Source organism: Crassostrea angulata, chromosome 8, assembly GCF_025612915.1.
Source record: "Crassostrea angulata isolate pt1a10 chromosome 8, ASM2561291v2, whole genome shotgun sequence".
Taxonomy (NCBI): Eukaryota; Metazoa; Mollusca; class Bivalvia; order Ostreida; family Ostreidae; genus Magallana; species Magallana angulata.
The window spans coordinates 44681380-44707647 of NC_069118.1; the positions used below are offsets into that span (position 1 = coordinate 44681380).

The 26268-nt window shown below is 35.0% G+C and overlaps 1 protein-coding gene and 1 pseudogene across 1 annotated transcript; one reads left to right on the plus strand and one right to left on the minus strand.

The window, feature by feature from the left end:
* Nucleotides 1-1523: 1523 nt before the first annotated feature.
* On the minus strand, nucleotides 1524-26025 carry LOC128161003 (contactin-like; annotated as a pseudogene).
* LOC128158007 (uncharacterized) lies at nucleotides 11115-13728 on the plus strand. The gene has a single exon (XM_052820674.1). The coding sequence runs from the start codon at nucleotides 11422-11424 to the stop codon at nucleotides 13726-13728; it is 2307 nt and encodes a 768-aa protein (XP_052676634.1). The 5' UTR covers nucleotides 11115-11421.
* Nucleotides 26026-26268: the final 243 nt, after the last annotated feature.

Sequence of the window (26268 nt, forward strand, 5' to 3'; positions counted from 1 at the left end):
CAGTTTTGATATTTAGTTTCGTAAATCTCTTACCTTTTTCATTGTTCTCGTGTACGCTCGGAAACTCACTGTTTACGAGCAGAGGTATCTTCATTGCATGGTATGAACATTTTTGGTGAAGGAAATCATCGGGCACCGACATGAGATCATCGTTCTTATTGGCAGTTGTAAATGAAAGTATTTAACAACATGTGTAAATTTCTTTTCTTAGACGAGCCACGATTAGGTATTTACTTCCATGCTGGCAGAAGACTTATTTGTAGATTAAAGAGGGACAGACATGAGCCAGTTGGGAAAGACTCTGTGATGATTTTGGGCAGGCATTATTGTTGACTAAAAACTAATCTGCAAGTTAATGCAGCTTCCCTGACAGATTAAACATACCAAGATGATATTATTCATCCAATTATTTGACCAATTGCCGGTGCTGTTATCAAGACCTTAACACAATCAAACACGCTTAGGGCATTTTTCAGCATTCTTCAGCGCATTTCGGCTCGTTCAACACTTCCCACATTGACAAGAGCTTCAGGTTACAGCAGTCTTTTTTTTCAGAGAGCTTCTCCATTTTATTATTCTAAATCAAATCTTGTTTTCTTATAAATTTGTACCCAACCTGCTGCATCAGAAAGTACCACTTGTCTTTTGTTTCTTTACGATTATCATTACACAAGGTAAAATAACAGGCCACATATACTTAGTAATATTTCAATGTACTGTATTTGTAGAACTATAATATATATTCTTCTCTAAGAGTGGGTCATATGAGTCAACCTTACAGCTAAGAACAAGATGTAGAACGTGTCACAACATATATCATCTAAAGATTGTTTTAACAAAAACAACCTGATTAAATACTGAGTAAAATCATAGAAAACTAAAGAAAATCCAAGAAGTGAGTTTATCAATATTCAAAAGTGAATATATGCATACAAATATAAATATATACAAAATTGTATGAGTCTCTTGCCAAAAAAAAGAAGCTAAAGGGAAATTCATAAGATGAAAGACAACAACTCTTTTGACAATATCGTAGTGAAGAAATGAAGAAAAATCTATGAAAGACTTCTGGTAGAACATCAAAATATCAAATGCAAACCATTATAACTATTCAAGCTTTGGCAAAACGTGTATTTTCACAAATAGTGCAACGGGAAATACAACAATACATACTTACATGTACAAAAAAAAATGTACAGACTGTATGAATACAGATCAATTGTACAATTAGCACGTAAATTAAAGCCATTTATTGTGAAAAATTCATTGTCCTTTACAAAAAAACCTTTTAAACACAAAATAATAGAATTTTAGCACTAATAAGTATTATTATAAATATAAGCCATCATTGCAAAAACACTTACTCGAATGAGGAACCATTATATTGTTTGCGATCATTAATTTCTATCCCCCGATTGTATCAAACCCTCTTTACGTTAATTTTATTCCATCACAAATGAACTCTTTTTTAAAAATTAAAATTGGAATGTCTAAGAGTTTGCTGACCAATTGCATGTAACACTTCATTCAGTTCCAAGAGGAATCGTGATAAGGTAAAAATAAAACTTCATCAGCACAATAATTACTATATAAGAAGAAGAAACAGTGAACGTGGCGGAACTAATGGCTGGGAGAACTAAAGTGCTGGAACTGTCGTAGAAAATGTAGCCACCTAAAGAACAAGACCTGGAATAACTTACTCATTTTTCCATATATGTACACGGACTTTTGATACTTTTACTGCTTGCTGCATTATCATGTCCAAAGAATCCTTATTTTTGATTAAACCAAGCTACGTATGATAGCATTTAACTCACAAATTAACGTCATTTTGATAATTAATTTTTTTCAATAGTTTTAAGACTAGTGTACAACATAAATCATTCATATATAAAATTTTTCTTCATTTATTTCACACAGTAAAATAGCAGGGCTTTGAGCATTCATCGTAGGAAAGAAACCCAATAGTATTTGAGCTTATTTTCGGTCAATTTGACTTATTGCCAGCATATCATTTTTGAGCTTTATATAAATCTAACAAAAGATATTTTCCCTGAGGTCTGACTTTGAGCTCCCTTACCCACTTACCTAGAGTGAACAGTGTGGGTGGAGAACTCATGGCTCCATTACCTCCCCTGCTGTATCCCAGGACCCTCATCTTGTAGACTGAATGCCTCTTTATCCCAGACACAATCCCACTCACAGCTCGACCCACGTCTATATCGTAGGCTTGTTTCGAGTTATCAAACGTCTCCCAAACTCGAATCTGAGAGTGACATGACTTTCAGTACACGTAAAAACAGTTATCATATATAAAATATTAGATTACAACAAACGTTTTATAGTAAGTTTAACTTCTCAAAACTTCTAAAACCCAAAACCCCTGCTATAAAATATAAATGTCCTGACAAGCTAATTAACAGACTTGTTTTAAATAATTAGCAATTAATTCCCCCTGAAACCAGGCCATTTTGTCTGGTCGTACTGATTGCCATAATTTTAGAAAAGGTTCACTATAGAAACCAGCAACTCCTGTTAACCATTTTATCTGATCTGGCTGGCTGCCAGGTTGAAGCTGTTCACTGTACTTGCCTTGTATCCTTGCAGTTGTTCCTCTTCTACTTGGGTGGAGACTCCACGGAAACTGACCATGACTGAGTCAGAGCTGTAGGAATGGACGTGCACTTCTGTGGGGTACATCCTGGGGGCTGAGATAATAAACTATATCATTAATCTACACAAAGAACAAAATGCAGCAATTTTATAAGAAAAATTATCTTAAATATCTTTATCAAAATAAAGCTAATCTATAAAAAAATATTCATCAAAGGTAGCAAATTTTATAATTGTTTAAAGCTAATCGGCATATTTATAAAATATCATGACTTCAAAATTGCATACAAAATATGACTTCAAAAATTGCATATATTACTTAAGAATAAATCTTTTTTCAAAATGTTCTAAATCTCCTTACGTCCAAATAAAGTTGAAAATCATGTTTGATAGAATCAATCAATTTCTAAAATGTTTTTCTCCTAGTCTTTTATAGGCATTCCATCAACACATCAATATTCCACAATCTTGACTTACATGTAAAAGGAACATGAATATATACATTTTTATTCTTTCTGAAATAATCTGTGTGGATATGTACCTCTTACTCTTGCATAATCGGAATAATTTCTCTGGGTACTTCTCACACCCTTACCCCCTCTAACTTTTCAAGGGAGTAGTTTATGCTCTTACCCCTTCTGCATGTTTTCTAAAGGTACTACGGAATTATAAGAATTTGTGGTGGCTCAACTTTCATGGTATTTATAGGTAGCCCTCCCAAATGAATTTACACCCTTGATGAAAACAAAATTTGAAAGTTTGCTTTCTTACTAAAAGTGAAAACCAATGCATTTATAAAATTACATTCCCACGAATAAGCAAACAACCCACAATCCACAAAAATTGGTCCCCACTAAATTAACCGATTCAAAAGTATATCCTACTTCTTAATGTTTTCTGTGTACTTGTCACTCCTTGAGAAAGGTTAGGATGAGTCATCTTACCCTTACACCTTCTGAACTTTTAAATTGGGTACTTCACACTATTACCCCTTCAGAACATTTTCTGTAGGTACGTCTTACTCTTTCCCTTTCTGAACATTTTATGTTGGTACTGTTCACCCTCTAACCTCTTCTAAAGGTTTTCAGTGGGTATACTAAGTCTTTCTCTTACCCTTTCTGCACAGTATCTGTAAATACTTCCCACTCTTACCTCTTCTAAACGTTTTCTGGGGGTACTTCTCACTCTTCTGTCCGTTGCCTGCGTCGTTGTACACCTGTACAGAGACATAGTACCAGGTGTCGGGCAGCAGACCTATGACCAGGGCCTGCTCTATCTGTCCACTGAAGCTGGCCTGAGTGGCCTGGTTCTCGTCCTCACCATACCGCAACCAGTAGTTTACCTGGATAGATGAGACAGGTCATAACTATTCATGTATTGCAGCATTGATGCAGATAATAAGACAAAGAGTTTAACATTATTCAGAAAAATGAATAATTCTTAAAGTTATCAGTAAACTACATATATGCTTAACTATGGGTGTAAAAGAAAAATTTGGACTACTGAAATTTTAAAAAGCGTATGATTAGTGAATCCTTTACTTATATGCATTGGTAAAAATAGTGGACAATCATTTACCTTGTATCCCCGGAGTCTGCCTTTCATACTGTCCCTGGTGTTGGGGACGGCGGTCCAGTGAACCATTAGGGCGGTGCTATTGTAGGCCTCCACCCACATCATGTTGGGGACAGCCACCGGAACTGAGAAATAGTGAATGAAAAATAAATTCATTTTAAGTACAAGGAGAAAAACCATCAATAATGATGAAAGACAAACTGTATATACTAGATAATTTATCAGTAATTAATATATCAAAAATCCAACTTCATGAATCAATAATGCATTTAGATTGTGTCATTTTATTAGAAATATTTTAATAGCAAAAAATCCTTATATTATATATTATAAAATGACTATATCTTGAAATATGACAAAATCATCTCTAAGCCACTAATATAAACTCATGGCTTTGTAATGTACTGACTGTCATCAGCTGAGTGGATGTACTGTATGGGGGAGGACCTCCCCACCCCGAACATGTTGTAGGCCGTCACTCGGACCTCATACTGGACGTAGTACTGGTTCCTCCCAGGAATAGTGGTCACAAACTCACTCACATTACCAGGCAGGAGTTCCTGTAAGACAATGTTACATAAACAGCTGTCATTTTCCTCTTAACATGAAATACTAGTACAGCATACAGGTCATTTTTCTCTTAACATATTATTAAAATACTGTATACTGGGTTATTTTTGCCCTGTGTTAATCAACTCACACTTCAAGTATTCATGAACATGAATAAAACCACAATAGTATAGATATTAAGTAGTCCATTACCTTTTCCCAAGAATTTTCTGTGCGTACGTCCTGTCGGGGTAATCTCCACTCCACAATATATCCTATCCCCCACCCATGCTGGTCCTATGGGGGTAGGGGCTATGACAAAAAAAAGACATTGACATACTGAGAAATATATACAGTTATACACCCCAATCAGGATGACAGCAGCTTTTTTTCAACTAGATATTAGATAATATTCTTAAGATTTATTTTAAAGCAATATGAGCTGCATTTTTTAATGTTGAATTTTTTTTTTACTATTTAAAAATGTTTTTTCTACTAGAATTTTTTTTTACTAAAATGTTTTTTCTACTAAAATGACAAAAATATCATTGTTTTTAAATTTCTGTTAGCCATATTTTTGTGGAAAAGACTGTTAAGAAGCCTTATTTGGAGCAAAATTAAATTATTGTCGTGCTGTGCAAAAATTGATTTGCTATATATTCCTTAGAAAAGAAATCTGTCCTTTGATAAAGATTAATGATTTTTTTTAATCTTATTAATCATAAAAGTTTACGTTATATGCAGACTTATCATAGTAGCAGGTTTTTGCAGCAAAATAAAATTATAAAAAATACAGCTCATATTGCTTTAAATAAGAACAGTTGAAGATACAGGGTAAAAACATGTACATAATAATGAATAAGACAATCTCTTCATCAAGTATTTTGTTGCATGGAAAAAAAATAGAAATCTTAGGATGAATACTCCATCAAAATTTTGTGTTAAAATAAACTTACTGTGGAATAATTAAAATTTGCTGTGCCTAATTTTTGTGGATTCCTTAAAATCAACAGGTTTGTGGGGACCTAGTTTCGTATATTCTTTTATACCTTTAAAAGGAAGTATGACTTTTTAAGGTACCTCACTACACCTTCACTTATACTTTTTGAGACACTATGTCACAAGATGGCAATTTAAATGTTTTGTTCAACTGTTTATATCGTTCGATTGGGTTGTATATCATCGTAGCTAGTGGCTAAAGTATTGGGCTTCTGAACTGCAGATCATGAGTTCGAATCTGCCTGGAGCTTTTGTTCATGTTAACTGAATTCAATTTTTGAAAATGTAACTTTCCATCCAAAATTGCACATTTTTTTGCCTATTAGACTTATTAACAAATACTTCTTATCCATTATGATATCTATCATAACCAAGTAATTTTCTGCTGATTTGAGAAAATATTTTACTGTGTAGTGAGCCACCTCAACCTTAAATTATCTATTCATGGAGGATGTTAATTCATGGATTTAAAGGTATCCATGAATTTCAAGAAAATTGAGCCATCAAGAAATTCAACAATTCCACAGTATATTAATTGGAAAAATCAGGTAATTTGGAGTATATAATGTACATTCCTTATTTTAAACAAGTACTTAATCCCGCAATTCAACTGTTTTGCATCAAAATCGCGAGAGTATAAAATCGGGAAACGCCAAATTATTTTCATAATTCCAAATAGTTTACATCTGGCCAAAAAATAAAAGCGAGATTTTTAAAATCCGCAAGGTGGCTTCTCGCAGTTTTATGCAGATATTCATTCCTCGTGTTTAATAAAGAATTAACAGTAGCTGTATTAAGATTTAGACAAGGAAATATCCGGAACTTGGTGATAAGTAAAATTGTCAGCCTTGAACAAGTATCATTAAAAGGGATCGGTTTGTATATACCTCCCATACAATGTGAAGACTGCCCACTTTTCCTTCCCCTCTTCTTACATTTGCTGGAGCTTTAGAAGGGGCAGCTCCTGGGATTGGGTACTCATCTACAACACCAATGTTTTTACTGATAAAATGTAAAACATTTATATCATCTCATTCTTTTTTTTAAAAATTAATTATGGTGGTATTGGACATCTTTAAAAAAAAAAAGGTGAAGGTACATCATATCAAAAATAACATATATAACTCAGTAACCACTATTTTGAAATGTTCAAATTATGACAAATCGCACAATATTTGACCTTAAAATTCTTTAAAAAAATGATATTTTCATTGTAAAAGGCCAAGCAAATTTTGGACTCAGGACATGCATTTTCGTAACTGATGCTTTTTTCCAAATGCACTTTATTGCAAGACATTAATAATTTGAAAATATAAAATGTACAACATTTTGGCAGAGTTTATTTCTAATTTTGATAAAAATGGAATGTCACAATATTGGGAATGCTGGTGTCTTATGCTATTTAACTAAAATCACAAAACAAATGTTGACAGCAATGATGATGTTGTATTATCTCACCTGAAGGGGCACTTGTTGGTCCAGCTCCGTAGATGTTGATGGCTAGGACCTTGAATCGATAGGAGGACCCAGGACTCAGGTGTAGGACCTTAACGGACCTCAAAGTTCCCTCCACTGTCACCGACTTCACAGGAACATCTGAAATCACACATCGGCACTATATTAGATAAGAGAGTCAAATAAACTCTTTCAGAACATTCATATCTTAACTACCATTATTATGTTTGATCTAACTTTGAAACAGAGACCCAGAAGATAATGTGCTATATTTTTTTAAGAACCTTACAAACAAAAGAATCTGAACAACATGAGTCATTTCCCTAACCTCCTCTCCACACATTTTTTCACCAATGGACTTTGCAAAAAGTGACATAAAACAGACTGGCGTTCATAATATAAAGCACAGCTGTGGAAATCTTTACTGACTGATGACACAGACTTTACAACTATATTCGAATGCAGGATCTTAATGCCCCATTACTTTTAATAAATACTGAAAGTTTTCACTCACTCATTATCATGTTCCATTTGCTCTCAAAGTAATTTGACTTGGTGAATATGGAGTAAGCCTGCACTGGTCTCCCATGAGTGGCCCCATCTTGCCATGCAAGGTGAATAATGTATGGATCAATGGATGATTGTCTCTTGACAACATGGACACCAAAGGGCTCACCAGGGGGTCCTAGCAAAAATTAAATACAAGTTTAAGAAGAAAAAATTCACTTGGTGTAATTTATTCTCATTTTACAGAAGGAAGACAGCTGATGCAGACAGAAAAAAAATATAATCTGTAACCATTAAAGTCTTTGTCGATGATCTTTCTCATATTTTTTTATTCTAATAAACATCTGAAAATGCAAGTCACATAGACTGAAAATAAACAAGAAGAGCTGTCAGAGGATCAATTAATAATTGGTGCTGTCTTCACCTTCAAATGAAATTGTTTTCTTGACATAAGGGGATAATGATATTCAATATCTAGGATTGACAGCATGACTGATAATATAACAAGTCTATGAATCTTGACATTAAGTAAAATAAACATAAATTGAAAGCAGAAGGACAGCCAACAATTTAGGATATCAACAAGATTTCACGATCAAATTGGCAAATCATCCCTTCATGGCTACAAATTGACAGTCACAATCAATGATTGTTTGATTAACTTAGAGCTGACAGTATGACTGACAAAATGACAGTCTAAAAACCTTGATGTCACCTAAACTGACAGCATGATAACAATATGACGTTCAATGAACCTTGACCATATCTAGAACTGATAGCATGACTGACAATATGCTAGTCTATGAACCTTGACCATTTCTAGAACTAACAGCAAGACTGACAATATGCCAGTGTATGAACCTTGACCATATCTAGAACTGATAGCAAGACTGACAATACGCCAGTCTATGAACCTTGACCATATCTAGAACTGACAGCAAGACTGACAATATGCCAGTCTATGAACCTTGATATTACTTAGAACTGACAATATGACTGACAATATGCCAGTCTATGAACCTTGATATTACTTAGAACTGACAATATGCCTGACATTTCTGACATTATGACAGTCTGAATCTTGATATCACCTAAAACTGACAGCATGATTAACAACATCAAAGTCTATGAACCTTGGCATAACCTAGAACTGATAGAAATATGGACAATGTGACTTTCTAATAATCTTGACATTACCTAGGACCGACAAAATGACTGACAATATGAAAGTTTGAATCTAACTTGACATAAACTAGAACTGATAGCATGATTCACAATATGACAGTCTTTGAATCTTGACATTACCTAGCTGATAGCAGTATTGATAATATGACAGCATATAAACCTTGGCATTACCTAGAACTGACAGTGTAGCTGACGTACTGACAAAGTCTAGCTGGGTAGAGGCCGTACAGGTGTACACTCCAGCATGTCTGAATTGTGTCATCACTATATATAGATCACCAGTGAAAGGACTCCTCTGTTCAAGATAATAAACGTAATGTAAACATTACCAATGGTAAATGCAATGGAATTTTCCACATCATTTTAAGGCGGCTGGGTGGTCAACAAATTAACCATCAGATCTACCTTAAATTTAAAGATATGAATTGTTCAGCTGAAAACTATTACTTAGGACAGAAAAAAATCCTTAAATTTTATATTTATATTTCGGCATTTTCCTACATTTTTTATAAAGAGGTCTTCTTTTAAAGAAGATAGCTACAGTCTAAAAATGGCCACGACCATGGAGCCCTCTTCATGCAAATTCTAGCAGATATTTCACGTGAGGAGACACGAGTTTGTAATCAAGAGAAATAAAATCAAGAGGAAGTGATTACTTCATATAAAGCACTATGTCAAGATTGTTGTCTGTACATGGTATGATTTTTGAAGAAATATTGTTTAAATAATAATTTATTCAGTTTTATGTCATTGACAAAATTTGAACACTGTAATATAAGGACAAGAAATATGGGTATGGGAAAGATTTGTGCACAGTTCTATTTAGTACCATCTTAAAGTTGTTATCCTGCTCAGGATCTATACTTTGGTCGTTAAAGGACCAGGTATAGACGAGTTCTAGACCGGGGCTGTAGGAAGCTCGACAGGACAGCAGGGCTGTTCCATTCACCACCATTGTAACAGTTGAGGGCCGCTCCACCATTACTGTCCTACCTAAATATATGTACATCATAATTTGTATTTTACAGAGTTTAAATTGAATTGTCGACATAAAATTAATTTCATTTACATATACATTCACAAATTATTCTATTCAAATTGAAAAATTGTTTAAATATATAATGAAGGGATAACAGCTACTTACCTATTATCTGCATGATGAGAAGAGAATTAAGAGACTGAAGAAAAAAGATGAGCAGAGAGAGAAAGAGAGAGGTGGACAGACAGAGAGAGAGAGAGAGGGGGGTGGGGCAATTTAAAGAAGGAGCAGCAAGATATTGGAAAGAAGGAAGTCAATAGGATAAGAAATGAGAGAAATACCTAGCACTGTCAGCTCAGTGGAGCTCTGTACTGTCCCATGTATATTGACAGCCTTACAGGTGTACAAGCCCTGGTCTGTGTAGCTCAGGTTAACAATCCTCAGGTGACCACTGGTCAGTGACTGAAGGTGGGCAGGTGTCCCTTCCTGTCCACTATCACCTGGAATCACCTGTCCCTCATACAGCCAGGTGATGTTGGGGCTGGGCGCAGCCTCCGGGTGGCACAGGATGGTCACAGATCCCCCCAGTGGTCCAATGGTGGTGGATTCCAGTGGTCTCTTTTTAAAGGAGGGAGGGAAAGCTGTTGTGAAAAAAATGAATCTTTGATAAAATAGTAACTCTTTAAGAGATGAATGATTTAAACTACAAGCATTTTACATTTTGCGACCTCTTTTTTAATAAGTTTAACATTTAAGTAAAATAAAAGTCTAGTTAATATCATAATAATTCAATGGCAATGAATTTCAAATTTTCCATGTACACAAATGGAAATGTGCTTTTAACACATTTTTAAATTCATAATTTTTGTGGGCTAATTTTCTTTAAATTTTTTCATTGTTTTAAATTTATTATACTGTAATAGTTTTAAATGAGATCAGATGTAAGGCTTTTCAATATTTGGACTTAAGGAATTTCAGAATATAAAATATCTTAGACATCAACTGGCTATATGAAATTTAAAACAGAAAAAACATTTCGTAATATATAACAATGATGACACAAAATTTTCCAATATGAAAGTAAAATTTGTGGTCCAATTAGCATGCAATGAAATGGGTCATGGAAATTTCACTAAGTATTGGACAATGAGAGCACTGATGCATAGTGTACAGGTGAGATAATTTACCTATGGTTTGTCTTCTGTATTACCTGCACACAGGTAACATATCTAACTAATTTGAATTTGCAAAAATTTCCTTTCACGGAACAATACACCAGAAGAAACAATCATAACAATTCGTCTAACACACAGGCATGTTGTGATCGGATGAAATTTGTTTTTAAATAATAGGATTTTGAAATCAGGTATGTAAATCATTTATTTTCCTGATATTTCTACTCTATCATTGTATTATTATATATATTATGTAGTATAAATACATGCAAAATGTTCAACAGAAAATTATTGAAATCTTTAAAACTTCTTATTCAAGTACTGTATTATTTTGCCTGTTAACATTGTGGTTTACCTATTTTAATTCTTACAAACAATAACATTATGATAAGATTTCAAATATCACGTTATTTTTATACTGCAGTTTTAACTTCAAGAGATCAATCTTTCTCCCAACTGTGTTCATTTAAAATAGAGAGTATGGACCACACCATACCACAGGAACACTCAATGTCACAAGAAGTCAAGACATGCGAGATCTGTGCCGCGGCCCAGCTCCAGATATTTTGCAACAACTGTCAAATCAGCTTGTGTGGAAAGTGTGACACAGAGCACAGAAAAGGAGGGCTGTGTGGTTTACATGACAAAGTGCTGTTCCCAGACCTAAACAAACTGCTGTTTCCTAGCTGTACCATCCATCAAGATCAGACCTGTCATTCCTACTGTAAACAATGCGACATTCCCGTCTGCAATAAATGCAAGACCCAGACTCACCATGATCACCATGAGCTGATCGAGATGGCTCACTTTGTCAGTACAAAACTCAATGAGATTAAGGCCGAGATAGAAGAGCTGCTGAAAAAAGTCATCCCCAGGTGTAGACAAACTAAAGCAGACACTGCCTCCAAACTCTCCATGACTGAAGTCAAATACGACCAGATGATCCATGAATTGGAGATTCATCGGAAAAACTGGCATCAGGAAGTAGACGGTATATTCAACAGGGTCAGGAAGAAAATTCACAGCGAGAAGGAGAAAAGCCTCAGAGAACTACAAAACCATCAGTCTGATCTTGCCCAGATTTACAATGTTATGTACCAAACAGTTCAAGAGGACAGGAACATATTGATGTCAAAGGAGGCTGCCATAATAGCTGCCCACAAGTCTAGATTGATGGACTGCTCACAACTTAAGCCTGGTCCTGACATCAAAATTCCGATACTAAAGACAAAGATAAACAACGGGAGGGAACTCTCTTTAGAGCTGGAAAACATTGACGCTTCCCTAACTCAGAATTCAAGTGTTAGAAACATGATGGCGAGCATCTCAAATGAAACAAATTTACCAAACGATTGTACCAGTATCACCAATTCAATACCAAATGAAAATGTGCCATCAATACCACTATGTGACCTTTCTGCACTAAATGGAAGACCAGTATCAAAATCTTATAGTAAGGTAGCAGATAGCATTGCTAAGGCAACTAAAAAATTGTTGCTGATTAAACAAGGTGATAAATGTCTTCAAAGAAAAATCAAACAGGAATCTACATTTACATGTCCAAGTTCTCTAGGTCCATCACAAGTGATGTCAAGAAGTCTAGATCTGCACCCCACAGAGAACATGGCTTGTTCGGCTGTGAAAACGATGGAGGTCAGTGTCATAAAAAATACTACAAGAGATAGGTCAAAGTCTTTAGACCAATCTAAACAAAATCCAGTAGAAGAGTTAACAAAGACAATACTAGTAGACCACCACACTAAAGCAGAACAGAAATCTTTGACAGAAAGATTTTCGGCTTTTCCTTTGACAAATGGGCAGCTGTTGAAAAAAGCTAGAGTGATATCTAGTTTTACAACAGGACTAGAGAATCTGACTGCAGTAGCTTGCTACAGGAGCCGAGAGGCGTGGATTTGCGGAGAAACCAAGGTCATCAAGCGACTTGACATCCAAGGCTTCCAGAAGAATGCACTGCTTGCCACATGTAAATATTTCCCAGGAGACATTGCGGTGACGAGAGATGGTGAACTGATCTTCAGCAATGTCAACACTAGGGCAGTTACTGTAGTCAGGGAGGAGAAAACAGAAATACTGATACAGGTCCCAAAAGGCTGGCACCCTTGTAAACTCTGTTGTACTTCATCTGGAGATATTCTGGTCGCGATGTTCACGTCTGACGACAAGAATCACAAAATTGTTCGATACCACGAGGGAAAAATTACCCAGGAGATCGAAAAAGATGTCAACTATGAGAATCCCCTGTTCCAAGAAGGGAGACATCCAGTTTATGTTGCTGAAAATACAAATGGGGATATTTGTGCAGCAGATCCGAATGCAGAGATGGTGGTTGTGGTCCACAATAGAGGAAAGGAAAAGTTTCGATATGACGGAACAGCTGCAAAGAGAGCCAAGCCTTTCATACCTGGACCAATCGTGACAGACCCCTCAGGACACATCATTGTAACTGATCAGATTAACGACTGCCTCCATATCTTGGACAAGAATGGACAGTTCCTGGGCTGTATTGGTGATTGCGGGCTAGACCAACCCACAGGGCTCAGTGTGGACAAGGAGGGAAGGTTATGGGTCGGGTCATACAATACTGGGAATGTGAAGGTCATTGAATACCTGAAGCCAAGAAAAAGTGGGCCTTCACAGGAACAAAGCCTGCATTTTAATGACAAAAACTGAGCAAACCTTAAAATCAGTGAGAATCTGTGATATTGATATTGCATATCCATGGATGAAACAAAAACAATTTTTTTTCTTTATCATTAATGGTAAAACAACAGTTGTAAATTTATGCATTAATTTCTCTAATAAACACATATTATCAGGACAAATTGTTAACATTGAATGTTCTCAATAGGGGTATGCTTAGATCATAGAACTAGGAACTTAGTGCTTTAGTTACTGTGGTTTCATCAATATTCGTTGAATACTAATTTTCACGGATTTCGTTGTTAAGTTGATCAACAAAATTTAATGTTAAATTTTAATGTGCAATTTTTATTGATATTTTGTATTAATAGGGTCATTGGCCTCAAATTTATGTACCCTTGACACTATGATTTTTTATTTTTCCACGAAAATTGATACCCTTGAGAATTAATCAAACCACAGTATTTGAGAGGAGAGAGACAGAGAGACTCACACAACACCCTGAGTTGGGCGGTACTGGTCACCACACCATGTCTGTTGCTGGCCATACACTGGTACATCCCAGCCTGACCCTCCCCAAGCCTGGGAATTGTGAGGGTGTTTCCTGTGATAGCTAGGTCACTGTCCCCTGACAACAGCTGACCGTTCCGGTACCAGGTGTAGGTGGGTCGGGGAATCCCAAATGCCTGACATCTCCAGACCAGTTCAGATTCTCTGTCTGCGTGCTGGTCCCTCAGGGGAACTGTGAACACTGGTTTTGCTGTAAGTTTAAGTTGAGATATTTAAACACTGAAGTAATCCAACAGGTTATGGTAAATTTTTGTATTTTCTATCAAGAAATCTAGTTTCTGTTTTATGTACAACAGGCCATGGAATTAGCCTAAGGACATTGGTAAACAAAACATCTTCAAGACTAGTGATACCCTGCTACATCTACTACAGTCGACACTCTACCATTATACAGTTACTGTACATTGGCTACTGACACACTACAATTATACACTACTGACCCTCTATGTTTATACATTGACTACTGACCCTCTATGGTTATACATTGACTACTGACACTCTATGTTTATACATTGACTACTGACACTCTATGGTTATATATTGACTGCTGACCCTCTATGGTTATACATTGACTACTGACACTCTTTGGTTATACATTGACTACTGACCCTCTATGGTTATACATTGACTACTGACCCTTTTTGTTTATACATTGACTACTGACACTCTATGGTTATACATTGACTACTGACACTCTATGGTTATATATTGACTGCTGACCCTCTATGGTTATACATTGACTACTGACACTCTTTGGTTATACATTGACTACTGACCCTTTATGGTTATACATTGACTACTGACCCTCATGGTTATACATTGACTACTGACCCTCTATGGTTATACAATATCTACTGACCCTCTATGTTTATACATTGACTACTAACACTCTATGGTTATACATTGACTACTGACCCTCTATGGTTATACAATGACTACTGACCCTCTATGGTTACACATTGACTACTGACCCTCTATGGTTATACATTGACTAATGATCCTCTACAGTGAAACATTACATTGACTACTGACACTCTATGGTTATATAATTAATTGCCTCCTGACACTCTACAGCGAAACATTACTTTGTTTTGACACTCTAAGGTTATATATTACATTGACTACTGACTATCTACAGTGAAACATCGCATTGACTACTGACACTCTAAGGTTATATTTTACATTGACTACTGCAAATCTACAGTGAAACATCACATTGACTACTGACACTCTAAGGTTATATATTACATTGACTACTGACTATCTACAGTGAAACATCACATTGACTACTGACACTCTAAGGTTATATATTACATTGACTACTTACAATCTACAGTGAAACATCACATTGACTACTGACACTCTAAGGTTATATATTACATTGACTACTGACTTTCTACAGTGAAACATCACATTGACTACTGATACTCCATGGTTATATATTATATTGACTACTGACAATCTACAGTGAACATCACATTGACTACTGATACTCCATTGTTATATATTATATTGACTACTGACCCTCTATGGTTATATATTACTTTTGAATCATTAGAATTCGTGGTGGCTCAATTTTGGTGGTATTCGTAGGTAGCCCTTCCCCACGAATTTACATCCCCAATGAAAAAAATTTAGAAAGAGTATTCTTTCTAACTAAAAGTGAAAACTGACGCACCCACGAAATTAAATCTCCACGAATAAGTAAAAAAAAACAACTATCCACGAAAATTGGCTTCCATAATTTAAATGATTCCACAGTAAATTGCCTCCTGACATTACAGTGAAACATTAAATAGACTACTGACTCTCTACAGTGAAACATTACATTGACTACAGACCCTCTACAGTAAAACATTACATAGACTACAGACTCTCTACAGTGAAACATTACATTGACTACTGAGACTCTACAGTGAAACATTACATTGACTTCTGACACTCTACAGTGAAACATTACATTGTCTACAGACCCTCTACAGTGAAACATTACATTGACTACTGACACTCTACAGTGAAACATCAAATTGACTACAGACCCTCTACAGTGAAACATTACATTGACTACTGACACTCTACAGTGAAACATCAAATTGACTACAGACCCTCTACAGTGAAACATTACATTGACTACTGACACTCTACAGTGAAACATTACATTGACTACTCAGACTCTACAGTGAAACATTTCAATGACTACAGACTCTATACAGTGAAACATTACATTGACTACTGACACTCTACAGTCAAACATAACATAGGCTACTGACATCCTATGGTTTCACATTAACTACTGACACTATACGATTATGCATTGACTACTGACCCTCGATGGCGAGATGGAAGGTTTTCTGGTCCCTGGTTCCTGACCTTCGACTTGAGCACACACAGGTGTACACCCCGGCATCCTGAAGAGTTACCCCCACGATGGTCAACACACGGTCACTGTCTGTAAACCTGACCCTGGTCCCTGGATCTCTGAGGGTCGGGAGAAACCACTGGTACACTAGAGGTCCACTGACAAGCAAAACCAAGCTCACAAAAATTTGATTAAATTATGATATCATAACAGACCCTGAAACGTGCTACTACAACTCTAAAATGAACTGTGCCGTTCCCTGCACGAAACGAACCGTACCGTTCATAAAGCAAATGGTACCGTTCATAAAACTAAACGCATCATTCACACAGCGAATCGCACTGTTCACAAGGCTTACCAAACTGAACCATGCAACTGGTGTAATAGCACGTTTCAGGGTCTGTAACCATTATAAACAAGGAAGACTGACTAAAAGGATCACTGTCCAAAAAATGTTTTAAAAATTTTGATCAAAACTATATCCTTGGGAATCTTAAAATCCTGCTGCCAATTTAGGTTTAAAAAAAAAACCTAATCTAAATTAAACAAATATGGCTTTTGTGAATAATAATGGGAAAGGTAAAACCAACATTTGTAAAGTGGACTTCATTCCCTCAATGAAATGAAATTAAAACTAGAGGTACTGTGAGCAAGCTCACAATTGATACCCCCCGCTAAGAAAAAAATCATAACGCGTGTATTTTTGCTATTATAGAAAATATTGGATGAATCTATTTCACTGACCATTTTCTATAAATAACAACTGCTCTATTTTTCAAAACTTTAAATGCTAATAGGAGTAAACAAATTAATTTCTATCCTTTAATTCCATTTTATTTTAAGTTAACTGTTAATGCATGAGGACATTTGCATCCTTCCTTTAACAACCATGACTGAAATCAAACTCGAATCAAACGAAATCCACATGTCAAGGAGCCATTTAATATTTAAACATTTTGAATTATTGATATACTGAGCCCGATTTTTCCGAAAAAAAAAATTCCCCACATTTTTTTTTCCAAATAAAAATTTCATCGGGGCAGGCCATTTTCAGAGAGACTGGGATGAAAATCTAAAAATAATTTTATATGGCCTGAGAATAGCAAGCTTTGTGTCAAATTTTAGCTTCTCATATTTCCATTAATACAAGAAATGACACAGACAAAATTTAGCATTTTCGAAACAATGACCTTTAACTTCCTCAATTGATCTTGGGTCAAGGTCATGACACACCCTTACGCCATAAGCAATATTTGTGTGAAGTATGAACATTCAATGCTTCTCCATAAGGAAGATTTGGACGGGACAAGAATTTTGCATTTTTTCTGCCAGTGACCTTGACCTTGCACGAATGACCTTGGGTCAAGGTCATGACACACCCTTACGCCATAAGCAATATTTGTGTGAAGTATGAACATTCAATGCTTCTCCATAAGGAAGATATGGACGGGACAAGAATTTTGCATTTTTTCTACCAGTGACCTTGACCTTGCACGAATGACCTTGGGTCAAGGTCATGACACACTCTTAGGTCATAAGCAATCTTTGTGTGAAGTAAGAACTTCCAATATTGCTCCATAAGAAAGATATGGTGTGGAAACGAATTTTACATTTTTTCTGCCAGTGACCTTGACCTTGCACGAATGACCTTGGGTTAAGGTCATTACACACCCTTACGCCATAGGCAATATTTGTGTGAAGTAAGAACTTCCAATGTCAATGTTTCTCTGTAAGAAAGATACTGCCAGTGACCTTGACCTTGCCCGAATGACCTTAGGTCATGGTCATGACACACCCTTAAGTCATAAGCAATCTTTGTGTGAAATAAGAACCTCCAATGTTTCTCCATAAGAAAGATATGGACCGGACACGAGTTTTGCATTTTTTCTGCCAATGACCTTGACCTACCCGAATGACCTTGGGTCAAGGTCATGACACACCCTTAGGTCATAAGCAATCTTTATGTGAAGTAAGAACTTCCAATGTTTCTCCATAAGAAAGATATGGACCAGACCAGATTGCACAGACAGACGGACACACGGACGGACAAGGTGATACCTATATACCCCCCCCCCCCAAACTTTGTTTTTGGGGGGGGGGGATAATAAATTTTATCTCTAAACACAGGAGTTTTTAACAGAACTTTAAACAACAGAACATTAACATTGTATATCATTGGCTGTTTTTCTACGAATCCAGTTTAATAGTTAAATGAACTAACCTTCCATAAGCAAAACATTCCAATCTGACATCAACGCCCACCACTGTTTGCCGTGGAAACACTTGAATGAAACTGTCAGGAATTTGAACATTCAATATTCCTGATGCTGTGTGGAAATAAGGTACCAATGATATTAAAGAAGCTGTCAGGTTTTTTTTCTTTTACATGAATTATGTTAAGTTATTGTAAAATGCATTGTTTCTCTGGCTCCACAGCATCAGGTCAAAAGCTACCCCATTGGTTACCGTTAATTTTATTGCCATATTAAAAGGGAGAATATCTCAAATTCTTAATCTTAAATTTGAAAATAGAGTTATCCCCCTTTGTATACCCTGCATTAAAATTAAATTATCTTCATTCAAAATTTATTTCTTTTAAATTTTTGGCTTGAGAAACTAATTTTTTTTTCATTTGGGCCTTACGATCATGCAAGCTACAAGCTGCCTGCACTTGTAATGGTATTTTGCTTTAAGCCTTGTGCCTGTTCAACTTACGAGCTCCCTGCACTTGTAAGGGTATTCCCGTACTGATGCGACTTGGAGACTGAAACGATCCTGCGTAGTTGTCACGGTCTGTCGGATACTTCAGTGTCGCCATGCAGTAGTACATGCCATTATCGCCTCGCGTCACCTCTGAGAAATAAAGCTGGCCGTCTCCAGAAATAAAGAGATACGGTGTCAGTCGGGAGTTAATGGGCGTGGTTTGGTCCTTGATCCAGTTATAGCTGATGGCTGCCAATACAAAATTGTGCATATCAAAATCTTACAAATTATATATCATTGATAAATTATGCAATCAAAAGTTTATCTGAGCAATTGTTACAAGATAATGAAAGTAAAAATTTTCTCAATTCCAACAACCTTATTTCAAGTTGAAAAATCTTCAACAATTGGTTCACTTAGCAGCATTTGTATTTAGAACCTGTCAAAAAAAAACCAGCCCAGATAACAGTTTCTGAAACTGTTTCCCATACAACCTATCAATATCGCTGTTATGTATATAATCTATTTTTTTTAGTTCAGTCATTCAATATAGCTTGTTATGAGATGTTGTAATGTTTATCCTGATCATAAAAATAGAGCTAATGTGCGTAGTTGTTACCCTATGTACAATAATGTAGATGTTTTCTTGGTGCACTGAACAATATTTTGTAGAAGCTCCCCCCCCCCCCTTTAAAAAAAAATTAATAAAAATTTAGATGTTTTTAATTAAGTAAGTGAGATTGACTATTTTTCCTTTAGTTAGTATTGCACTCTATATTTAATTTATCCCTACGTACACAGACTGGATGTTGAGGAAATCTTTGGACACTGGATCACTGTACCCTGGTATTCCAACGGACGAATGGGGGCCGTATCAACATTGGAAAATTCTCCTAAATCTACAGTGAGGCAGTGAAAGCACATACATCTTTCTTTAATTGGAGCATTCAATTCTTACTGTCGTAGTGATTGAATAGATGGATAAGAGAGAGACAGACAGACAGACGGACACAGACAGACAGACAGAGAGGGAGAGAGGGGGGACTCATCAATAAATACCTGCAAAAGATAACACAACAGGTGGAGTCAGAACAACTCCAAATTCATTCTTAGCACTGCACTGATAACTTCCCCCGTCTAACGCCACTTGAGGATTGTTGATGCTGACTCTGCCGTTGGTCACTATGCATCGAGGGCCCACTATGGGCCGGGTCTGCCCATCCTCCCTGGTAATAGTCCACTGGTATGTGGGCTGAGTGAGCCCAGTGGCTGCACACTCCAGATAAACCTCAGAGGTAGATCCAAGGATTTCTGTGTCAGTAGGGTACAGGTAAAACTTGGGGCCCCTGGGTGCTGATTCCTCGTCAGGATAGTTCGTCCCGTACGCTACGACAAAATATTCAGTTGAGTGAATATCAATATTTTCTACGACATAATTTTTGTTTTTAATAATCATTCACATCTGAGTCACATACGGTAAAATAGTCCAGAATGCTCATGAGGAAGCCATATGACAAATGATAGACCTCATAAAAGAGACTATTATAAGATAATTCAAATTAAAATTGATCTTACTAAAGTCCCTGTAATCTTGTATGATTCTAAAGGCTTCACTTTTGGCTGTTTCACAGATGTAGCTATATTTCTCACTGCCATCTCCTTTTGTAAAACTGTATTGTCCCTCTAATATTAGAAACAAAACAAACTTGATTTACATGTGAACAAAACAAAGTAAGAATAACATGCAATAAAACTGTTTCATGAATTTGATACAACTATATATTCTGACCTGTGTCAGACCTGAAATGATATAATAAAAAACTGCAGCATTGTTCCCTTTAATATTGTATTTATAATGTAAATTCCTTTTAATATGCGAGTACTTAATTCGCGATGCCGTTGTTTTGTATCAAATCGCGAGAATAAATCAAAGGCCTGAAGGGCCACAATGGCGTCGAATTAAAGTTAATTTGAAGAATAAAAATCTATATAATTTTTTTTTAAAGTCAAAATAATCTCCACTATTACAAAAATGCATATATTTTTTATGTTTGTTATTTATGGCCCCCCTTCATTGATCAAATGCACACTTAGTTACTGTAGATTAAAAAAAAATCCAGAAAACAAAGTATGATCATGATTTTGTAACTCTTAGTAATGTGTGTACTTAACATGAGACCAACTTTTCTTGTTGTTTGCTGGAGATTATTTTATAAAAATTGAGTTGGGCGGTCAATTTAACAAAAATGAAATTTAATATAAATTTTACGCAGTCAACTAAAACGAATAGAAATATTAAAATTAAGTGTGTTTTTTTTTATATTTTCAAAAATCAATCTGATTTGGTTATTGACCATTCATTTAGAAATTGGTATCAATTATACTTACTTTTTATTAACAATTATAAAGACAAATACATTAGTAAACTTTCAAAAAATAAAAAAAAATTATGTTTTTATCCCATAACTAATTAAATTACAAATCATTACAAATTGACTCACCTAATTCTTAAAAAATTTTGAATGTTAATTAAAAATCTAAGTTTAGAAATATCTTAGGATTTAAAATGTTGTTAGATTTTTTTCTCTCTATTCATATAGAATTAAATATTTAAATTATGATTGTGTTTAACTCTATATATTGTAATTTGTATACTGCTGATAAACACACTGTCTCTTATTATCAATTTGATTTAAAATTCACATGGGTCCAAATGACACGGGCCGAAAACATCAGGGGTAGATAAAAGAAAGCACCCATTCACGTTGTTTACAAAGTGAAAGTAGTTCACTAGTTGGTTTAAAATAACTTTTGGTTGTAGAATATACTAATCGCTCAACGTAGAAAGTTTTGTTTCTAAAAGATCAAACTTTTGTGCATTGTCAATATTCGATATGGATACAAAATAATCTGTTTTGCAGGCTGGTATATTTCATAACCAAATTGAGGCCTAACTATCGCATGTGTCTCCGTGCAAGTGTATTCGTCCGCTGAACTGCTGAAACCCCAGACATGTTGTTTACAATAAAATATGAACATTTTCAAAGACATCAACCATTTCATATCTGCCGACTCTTTTTGTTGACGTACAGTTCTGCTCGAAGTTGAAGTATGTCATCTGTTTTTCTTCAAACACGTAAGAAAACTTTGCACTCATTTGAGTTGTTTGGCTCCTTAAAAATTTGCAAACTTCCGGACGTACGATCCCTAGATGGCTTTCGAGCTTCGCTCGACGCCATAAAAATAGCGAACGCAGGACATTTATTCATATTACTTATAGTTCACAACTCTCAGAAAATAATGGCAAGAATTTAAAATCTGCAAGGATGCTTCTAGCGATTTTACGCGGATATAAATTCCTCACATTTTACTAGGAATTTACAGTATAGCTTTTAATAGACATAATAAAATATATATGATTGTGTATCTGTTGAAGGCAGGATATATATGTACATGTTAATTCTTGCATATTTATTAAAAGCATAGAATATCATACTGCATTAAGCCTTTTTTGCAAGAATAACTCTCTCTCTCTCTCAATCACTTATTCTCTCTCACCCCCTCTCTCTCTTTAAGTTTCTCTTTCTCTCTCCCCACTGATATTTTTTTTAAACTTGGGTGCACATCACTACTATAGAATAATTCCAATTCCAAATTAGTCATTTAAAAATATTAAACTTTATGGAAACACATTCACACAACTATCCTAAATCAAAATGTACAGCAATCAAGAATATGCATACCGTTGTACTGGTAGATGACATGAAATCCAGAGTTGTTCAGTTTGGAGAATTTAGACCACCGTATAAGTCCACTTAATGGTTTGCTTAGGTTGTCTAGGGCGAGGAAATTGTCTTGTTCAAGGGAAACAACTCCACTTGTATACCAATTGTTCCTGCAATTCTAACAATAATTAGATCAACAATTTCAATTTCTCAACATTCAACTGTACAATACTAAAAGTTTGATACTTGTTTTAAAAATAAATGCAAGCTAGAGGAAAGTCAGGGTAAAGGGATTTTTTTAAGCCTTTCATCTTTTTTATTCCCTAAATAAAACTTTTTAAGCTTAAGACAATAAGTCTAGCATGTAAATATACAAAATGTTTAAAATTTATTAGATTGTTGGAAACTAATCTACTACAATGCTGATGTCTAAATTCCCCATGAATTCACACACAAACACAAGAATATAATTAGTATACAGTGGAAGCAACGTTATTGTTGACAAACGACACGCACGATTCTGATACACGAACGATCACGCACGATACACGAACGATCACGCACGATACACGGACGATCACTAACTTACTGAACCTTCACGATACACGAACAAAAACGATAAAACACGCAACCGAACGATTCTACACCATTAAACACGCAAAATCAAAATTAATTTTTAAGATTAGAATTAAGGAAACGTATTACTTTGTATTGCTTTATGTTTGTGTGTTATTGAAAAGCGACATGTACTTAAGTCATGCACTGTTTTGTATTTTACGAGTAAACACGTTTACACATCCATACACAAATATAAAGGATTCACACCCAAATTAATTTTTTGTCTCCATAACGAATATTAACTTCTATCATAAGTTAAAGAAAATTACGTGTAATAGAAATGAATATAATGCATAAACTACACCAAATTATTTACACACGAGTTGAGTGTTTATGTAATTTCATTCTCTTATGTACGATTTAATTATGCGGGATACAGGTAAATTTGTTACCTTGTTCTATAGAATTTCGATTTTTCACATCCAATATTTTCATAATTTACAGTACATAATTGATTTATTTCTATTTATTCTATATTTTAAAGCGTCTAAATAAATTTTATTTCAAACAAATGTGTATACAATCTACTTGATAATAATGCGTCTCGTATTCTAATTTGAAAGAAAAATGTTGGGAATAATCGTTTAGTTTTAAACGGGGAATGGGTAAGCTTGGCCGCTTTTATTCAACGTGTCGCTTTCGCTAATATGATTGAAATTTTTTGTCAAGACACAATTGATGCTTGATATAGGCTGATTATAAAATTAAGCAAAACTAACTCGACCGAACAAAGGATTGAATGAGTTATGGAAATAAAAAAAATGTATTTAACGACGAAAGAGAGAATGAATGTTAACAACTGTCAATGTTCTTATATTAAAAAAAGTTTTAAATTCACATTGTTTTACAAAAACTACTAGTCTTCGTTTTAAGAATAAATCCTGGCATTCCGTAAAAAAAGTTATAAAACGAAAAACCCGCACGATCACGCACGAACACGCACGGTAAAAAACGCAAACCAATTTTCCTGATACACGCACGATCCTGCACGTTACACGAACGATCACCCACGTTACACGAACTATTAAACACGATTAGCTTGTCAACAATAACGTTGTTACCACTGTAGTAATGTCTGGTCCTCGTAGCTAGCCACTTGCCTTTCTATGTCAAAATTGAGCAACCAGTTTCTAACAAATGAGTGTTCTGTCTGACTTTCTACTCCAAGAACTTCTCCTCCATTCTCCTTAAAAAGAACATAATGTTATATATAATTCAAAAACTCAAACTTCCCACTAATAATTATATACAATATCATAATAATATATGTACTGGAAAATTTTATTTCCTGTTTGTACCTGTTTTAATAAAATTAGGGATAATTTTAGTATTTGTTCAATATTACTTACATGTAATCTCTATCTTGAATTTAAATAATAGCATGAAAGCTTGAATATACAGTAAAACACGCTTATAACGAAGTCCCAGGGACGGCCAATTTAACTTCGTTATAAGCGTAATTCATTATATCCGTCAAGTTTACAACATGAAATAGAGACTTGGTGAATGAAATTCACTTTGCTGTAAGGGTCAATTGATTATAAGCGTGTTCGCTATAACCGTGTTTTACTGTACACATATTTTGTCTGGAAATTTAAAAAGCTCATCTTACATGTGTATAGCATTGAATACAAAACAGGGTAAATACACCATAATCATATCATTGTAAGTAAAGTTTTTCATCAGCTGTGCATGATAAATTTATCATTGTACATTCAAGCACATTTACCTTACAAAAAACTTGAGCTTTAGTATATGTTTCATGTGGATGAAATACAAATTTGTAGCACTTTGAATTATGCTCAATCCATTCTGATGGACAATCTGTAAAAATACATTACATATATTTATCAGTTCATTTTTTAAATCAACAAGCTTACTACAAACAATTAAGCAGCTAGAGAGAGAGGGAGAGAGAGAGAGAGAGAGAGAGAGAGAGAGAGAGAGAGAGAGAGAGAGAGAGAGAGAGAGACTGAAAAAAATGTATACACTCTTATATCACATAGATAATAAAATATCAAATTTTTAAATGAAAAAACAATGTTAGTCATTCCATATTTTAGATATATAAAGAATAAAACTTATTCAAAGAATCAATAGGCCCCTATTTACTAGCTGAGTGTAAAAGCGACTCAGAAGACAGACAGGTAAGTTCTCACTATGGCAGAGAATCAATACAAACCAAACAATGGCAATGGATTCGACTTTAAAATCAAATCAAACAAAGCAGCCAGCAGTCCTATTTTACTTGGAGACATATTTCATATCAAAACGCTCAGTGACAATTACAGTGAGTCGATCACGTCTTATAATTCAATCAAAAGTTGATGTTTTGGCGCCACAAAGCAGTTGGAAAAGAAATAAATGAAATTCCGAACCCGATCATAATTCACGTTTCACACACATGTTGGCATGTACTTTTAACTTTAACGAAAAATTTGAAAAAATATTTTATTCAAGTTTATAAGCCTTAGGTCATTCAGTTAAATTTTTATGCTATTTAAGAATGTATCTTATATACATGTAACTCCCTATGAATTCTATTAAATTAAACAGTACATGTAAATATATTTGATTGAATTCATAAACTCCTCA